The sequence below is a fragment of the Solanum lycopersicum genome, chromosome 6 (assembly GCF_036512215.1).
Source record: "Solanum lycopersicum chromosome 6, SLM_r2.1".
Classification (NCBI taxonomy): Eukaryota; Viridiplantae; Streptophyta; class Magnoliopsida; order Solanales; family Solanaceae; genus Solanum; species Solanum lycopersicum.
This window is the reverse complement of record NC_090805.1, coordinates 38,899,570-38,906,579: the sequence shown is the minus strand read 5'-3', so window position 1 is coordinate 38,906,579 and position 7,010 is coordinate 38,899,570. Positions and strand designations below refer to the sequence as shown.

Sequence of the window (7,010 nt, the reverse complement as noted above, 5' to 3'; positions counted from 1 at the left end):
GACCAACTTTCAAAACTCAATAACTTGGGATCAATATAGGGTGGGGGAAAATGATAATTTTACGAATTTTTTGAAAAATGGTCAATCGGGTCATTCCATTAGGCATACTTGAATCTAACAATATATATATATATATATATATATATATATATATATATATATATATACATATATATACATACACACACACACCACGTAGGTCGAAATAGGATAGAAAATTACTTATAAAATAAGATCAGGGATAATAGAACCTTAGTGTAATATAAATGTGTATCTGAGATTTTGAGCATAGGTTGAGCGGGTACATGTGCATTATCTCCCCTATTTAATACATAATGTTGTTGTTTATGAAAGGTTCCTATTACATATTATTTCTAAATTTTATATTTTCGTAAAAAAATATTTTGATAATAGATAAAATTAAAAACTAACGCAAAATAACGACATAAATGTGGGTTGATAAAATATGGGCCGGGTACCACTTTGGTAGTTTGGGCTCAGATATATATTCAACTAAGAGTATGTATTTGATAAACTGTACATGTATCTAAGTTAAAATTATACGATCATTATAAATTTCACAGATATCTTTGTTCCCAAATATCTCAATTACATAGTGATATGGCTTTTGTTGAACTAGAAGCTCGAAATTATAACAAATTATATCATAAATATTCAAAACATTTTTGAGTTATTAAATTTTTAATAGTTGTGATATATATCATAAATATTCAAAACTGACATTTCCATATCCAATTTGAACGGCCTAAACATCCACAAGTGCAATCAACCATTTATTACAAGAAAATAAAATTTGAACTTGAGATTAAATTAACAACCATTTATTTATTAAAAGAAAATAAGGTTTGCAATTGACTATCCCCTTGCAAATTTATTTGAACATCAAATATATAGTACTATATCTCTTTCAATAAGAATCACTTTTTTGAACAAAGCACCTTTTGAGCAAAAGTTGGCAAAGCAAATGCAGCAGTATGAACCTATAAATCAATTAACAAAAAAAAAAAAAGGATTATTAGAAGACTATGTATACATCTTAAAATGACAAAATTTTACTATCGCCTTTTCAAAAAAGAACGATCTCCTTTTCTTTTTAATTTATTTAAAAATGAAGTTCGACGTTTTTCTTTTTCAGTTTTTCACGTGACATGTTTAAGACCACAAGATTAAAGGGTACTCTTGTAAATTTGACATAACTTTAATTTAAGAATACTAGATTCAAAACTACTTTTTATTTTCTTAAACTCTGTATCAAGTCAAATTAGATCATTTTTTAAAAACAAATAGAGTAATTTAATAGACAAAAAAAAAAAAAAAAGAGTACCTCTGAGTTATAATACTTCAAAGGGGATTCAGATTTTGCAGAGATGATATGTACATCAACTTTGTTTACAGGATTCTTGAAATCAACTGGAGGCCCCTCAGTAGAGCAAATAACAAAACCAATAGCCCCACTGCAAATATTATATATTAGAATTATTGTTTGTATAACAACAAATCAATAATATATTCAGTGTATTTCTATAAAGTAGGGGTTGAGAAAAGTAAGATATACTCAAATTTTATCTCTGTTCTTATGAAATTCACAAAAGTGACAGAAATTTCATTTTTAAGTTCAGTTATTGTTATTATTATCACCCATTAGTTTTACGAATTTCCAGAATTCCTTACTTTTTTAATGTATGTGAGTTGCATATTAATATGTTCAATCTACATATTAATATATTTAAGCTAGTATTTAATGTATTATGTAGCAGAGCTAGTTTTTAATATATCTGAGCTACATATTGATGTATTTGAGACAGTATTTAATGTATTCGAACTTCATATTAATGTATCCGAGCTTTAATTATGTATCTGTGTTTTTAAATTTTTGAGGAATTTCTGTATTTATAAACTTTTAGGGGAAATTTTTAATTTTACCTTAAAGGTATGTGATTTCTATTATCTGCCCTAGAACATTTATTTTCTATAGACCCTCGATTCAAAAGAAAAAAGGAATTTGAAGCACGATTATAACGAAATAAATGAGCAAAAAAATACAAAGTAAATTGAGCAGTAAATAGTATTCTCTCTTTTTCAATTTATATGATTTACTTTCCTTTTTAGTATGTTCAAAAAAAATTATACGTTTCTATATTAAGTAACAATTTAACTTTAAAATGCTCATTTTGTCCTTGATGAAATGATTTACAGTCACGCAATTATCTATCACTTATTTTAGACCACAAATTTCAAAAATCTTTCTTTCTTTGTTTAACTTTGATCGAGTCAAACTAACTCACATAAAATGAGACGAAGAGAGTAATAAACACTGAGTAACAAAAAAATGTGATTTCTTAATACGATTACGAATAAGGAAGCTAGCCTCGTGTCTTTCCTACATAAAATGTTACAACTCTCGACCACCCATAAAATTTCTATCCAAATTCTTAACATGCGTATCTTCTTATCTAGGGTCATGTTTCCGGTAAGCTTTAGCTCACATATACCTTTCCTAACTTCTGCAATATTCAGTCTTGCACACCTCCTCTTCACATGTTTCGTATAACTTCATTTCTGATCATATCTCGCCTAATATGTTCATACATCCATTTAAGCATCCTCTTCTCTACTACATTCGTTTTCTAAATGTGGATACGCATAGTTGATCACACAATTCAATAATAATAAACATAATAATAATAATAGGGAAGGAGAAAAGATTGCCTTAGGTATGAAGGAACATTAGTCCATCCATAATTGACAGAGCCTTTGAAGAATATGTTGCAATCTTCAACAAGTTTTTGAATAATATCCAAGAAAATCCATGCACTTTCACCTTGAGTTGAGTAAACTCCTCCTGGCCTTAAGGCTTTTGAAACTGCCTCAAAAAAAGGCTTTTCAAAGAAAAACTTTGATGATCCTACACATGATTTCATATATTTTTATCAGTTCGCATAAAAAAATTAAAGACCAACACAAAATACGTAGCATAAAGCATGTCCCTTCCATTTCTAATTTTATTAATTATATACAAAACATTAGTACTACTTAATTACCGATAGGATCAGAAGAATCTACGATAATTGCATCATATGTTCCTGGAGCTGTGTTCTTCACAAATGCATTTCCTACAACATTGACAAATGTATCAAAAAGTTAATATATATATATTGTTCATCCTAAATATTGTATTAATTAATTCTAATTAAATTATATGTGTGGAGTATTACCATCTTCTACATAAAGTGTTGCACGTGGATCATCGTATCCCTTAGCTATGTCAGGAAAATATTTCCTTGAAGCCTATAGTTAATTGAAAAATAATAAGTATAAATAAATTTCATATACTTAGGGGTCGGGTAATCTACATATTATTGTAAAAGTTTTTTCAATAATAGAAATCGCAGATTTTTTTATTGCTTTTGAATACATTTTTTGACGGTCTAATACATTATTTAATGAGAGGAACATAAAAAGAGTCCGGAGTCTAAAAGGTGAAAAAATGTTAATAAAAATTTCAAAACGGTATATGAATTTTTATTTTAACCAAAACCGCAAAATCGCTCACGCTGAAAAAAGCAAAATCGCTGCAATAGCAGCGATTTGCAAAATTGATTTTTTTTTAAAAAAAAATTGTTTTTTTAAAGGAAGCGATTTCCAAATTAATTTTTTTCATTGTTTTTTAGTAAGTCGCTGCTTTGGCAGCGATTTAAGCTTAATTTTTTTACTTTTATTTTTTAAATTTTCTATATTTTTTTAAAAAAAATTACTAACTAAAGTTAAACTAAATTTAATGAAATGCCACGGTTACACCCGTAAAATTATAATGATCAAGTCACAAGTCTTTAAATTTAGTTAGTACTTTCTAATTTTCTTTTTTTAGAAAATAGCAAATTAAAAAAAAAAACTAAGCTCAAATCGCTGCCAAAGCTTCGATTTACTAGAAAAAAATTACTTTGGATTTTTTAAAAGAAAAATCCAATTTATAGCAGCAATTTTTCTTTTTTCAGCAGTCAAAATCGATTTTTTCGTGAGCGATTTTGTCGTTTTGATTAAAATAAAAATTTATATACTATTTTAAAATTTTTATAACATTTTTCACCCCGTAGACTCCAGACTCAACATAAAAATACTTACATTAACCACCATGTCATCAATTTCGACCAAATCAACTTTTTCAACGGATGGATAACGTAAAACTTCTCTTAAAGTAAATCCCATTCCTCCTCCAATAATCAAAACCTAAAATATATCAATCAAAAATATATATAAGATATGAACGATGAAAGAATTAATAAAGTTGGTTAGAATAGTTCATGTATTCAAATTTAATCGAACTTTAATATAGATATCAGATAAGAAATTAATTTATTTTTTTTTTACCTTTTTGGGGTTATGAATAGAAGCAAGTGGGAGATGGACAATCATTTCAACATAAGAACATACATCTCTCTCTGTATGTTGAATTATCCCATCCAGAACTATAACTTTTCCATAAGTTAATGACTGTCACGATAATATTTAATTAATTCATGAATAATTAATTAATTACATAATTAAATTAATGGTAAAAAGTAGTACCTCAAAGATCATAATATCTTGGTACTTTGACTTTCCCTTGAATAATATCTTTTCTATCTTAATTGACATGATTTCTCCAGGTACTAACAATTTTTTTATTCACCCATTGCAAAAATCAATTATCCATCATTTAGTTAAAATAAATAAACAAATATTTCATCACAAAAGAAATATTCTCGGTAGTTTGAGGTATGTCATTGATATTATTCTTAACGATATTTCATCTGATTGATATAGTTTCATTTGTTATGAATATTTTTATTTGTCCAATCCGCTTGCTATTTGTAGAATCCGCTTGTCAATATACAAACAAATAAGTATATACAAGTGATGTATCTATACATTGAGGAATTTTTCAAAACTTATACAGATCAAATGTAACAACTAGATAATTATATACAAGCTAAGATGAAAAAAATACAAATTTTGAGTTTATACAATTATAATTAGGAGTCAAATCATACAAATACTGGACATGAACTATGTAATTACGATTGTATGTTAGTGACGAATGATAATCTAATTAAATCATAACTATGTTAACTAATTAATTAACAAATATATATTTACTTATTCATAGTATTGTTTTTTCGAATGTAATAATATATATCTGATAAAATAATCGAGATCGATAGAATGCTGACCAGGAAAGAGATCACTAACATCTGAATACCATCCAGGAATAATTGAAAGGCATTCCATTTCTTTGCCATTGCCATAATCAACACTCACAACACATTCCTCTTCCATTATCTTTTTTTTTTTAATTTTTTTTTTTATGTTTCTAAAACTAAGATTTTGCACTCTAATATATACACATGTTTCTCATAATATTTTAATTTATTATTAATCTTATTATATAAGAGGGAGTTGCAGTGTCAATAACTATATAGCTATTCATCAACCTTCTTGAATATTTTGGAATTATAAATTCTTTCTTGCTGAGCTGTATTGTATTGTTTAGATTAGAGGGCGTGTAACACGACCTATTGTTTGAGGTCCATTGGCCCTTTTTTTTTTTTACGGTTGGTTGAAGACTTATTGAAAATATATCATTTAAATATAGGCATAATGTATAAGTATTTCTTATATTATGATTAAAATTACAGAGACGATACACTTAAATTTAACTAGGGTTTTATTATCCCTTAAAGTAATATAAAATGAAATAAATACACCATAAATGCTAACATGACATAGAAAGTGTGCATACTTTCTTGAAGACAAGTAATAAGTGCACAAATTGGAAACATTAATTACTAAAACGTATACATATTTACTTTTTTTAATTTCCTTCTTTGTAAAATGTTTATTTTAATCTTTTCACTTTAATTTTTTTAAAATTAATTTATTATCTTTTCACTTGTAATTAATTTTAATAAATTATGTGTATTTTGAAAAGAAATTATATAAAAGTATTCTTTAACTTTTTTTAATGTTTTGTTTGATTTTCTTCATTTATTTTGGTATTTGTTTATAATCAGCTTATTTTATATATTTGAAATCAAATCCAAACGAAAAACAAAGAAAACAAAAACAATTAAAAAAATGGAAGAGAAAAAAAAATGAAGGTAAGTAAAAAAAAGTATTGATGATACAAGGTAAAAAATGTACATTAACTTAATTTAAATACGAGTAAAAAAACAAAAGTTTATTTAAAAAAATAAGAAAAATATTTTAATTTTTTTATAAAATTTTTAATTATATATATATATATATATAGCGAACGAGTGTGTACAGATACAATTAACTTGGATGGTTGGATGGTTGGATGTGTGACATCAACATAAAAATGCATAAAAATACTGGAAAAAAATAAGTTCAAGGAGTAAATCATTCATATCTTTGTTGAATGATTTACTTGCATAATGAATTATACAAAAATTTTACTATTTTCTCTATTTCAAATTATTTTTATATTTTTGAAAAACAATAGTCTCAAATTTTTTGTTAGTTTAGAAATTTCAGATAAAATACATTATTCTTTTTATATTTTAAAAGACATAATAAAATAATCAAAATTTCTCCTAATTAATATTTTCTTTAAGTATAGTGTAATAGATAAACACAATAAATAATTCAAAATGAATAAGAAAAATTACGTCATGGTTCTTTTTTTTTAATTGAAGAAGAAGGAAAAAAAAACTAAATCATGATATGTGCAATAATCTAATGCAAGATATTAATTAATATGATTGTTTATATAAGAGTGATAATAACCATGAAATCAAACTAAACATCAATTAATAACTATAGTTCTCGTACAATGTTACATTTCTGATAGATAATCATTCCCCACTTTATTACACATTATACATATTTTATTTTTTATTTCCAAGTAATCAATTGCATAGACATAAACTTCATGCACAACAAATCTTGGTACAATAATTATGCCATAAAATCATCATTTATTTGTTTAA

General features: G+C 25.7%; 1 protein-coding gene across 1 annotated transcript; it reads right to left on the bottom strand.

Annotated features, from left to right (window-relative positions):
- Window positions 1-728: 728 nt before the first annotated feature.
- LOC101247725 (spermidine synthase 2-like) lies at window positions 729-5,423 on the bottom strand. The gene is made up of 9 exons (XM_004240956.5): window positions 5,232-5,423; window positions 4,588-4,670; window positions 4,390-4,512; window positions 4,144-4,248; window positions 3,237-3,309; window positions 3,063-3,134; window positions 2,731-2,926; window positions 1,346-1,475; window positions 729-1,001 (listed from the first exon to the last, which is right to left on the bottom strand). The coding sequence occupies exons 1-9, from the start codon at window positions 5,335-5,337 to the stop codon at window positions 939-941; spliced, it is 951 nt and encodes a 316-aa protein (XP_004241004.1). The 5' UTR covers window positions 5,338-5,423; the 3' UTR covers window positions 729-938.
- Between the last annotated feature and the right edge of the window lie 1,587 nt (window positions 5,424-7,010).

What these genes read in the sequence shown, in the direction of transcription:
- LOC101247725 (XM_004240956.5), bottom strand. Translation starts at nt 5,337, where the DNA reads ATGGAAGAGGAATGTGTTGTGAGTGTTGATTATGGCAATGGCAAAGAA. An exon ending in TGTTAGTGATCTCTTTCCTG is followed by an intron (nt 4,671 to 5,231) that starts GTCAGCATTCTA and finishes AAAAATTGTTAG; the next exon opens with TACCTGGAGAAATCATGTCA. An exon ending in AAGATATTATGATCTTTGAG is followed by an intron (nt 4,513 to 4,587) that starts GTACTACTTTTT and finishes TTATCGTGACAG; the next exon opens with TCATTAACTTATGGAAAAGT.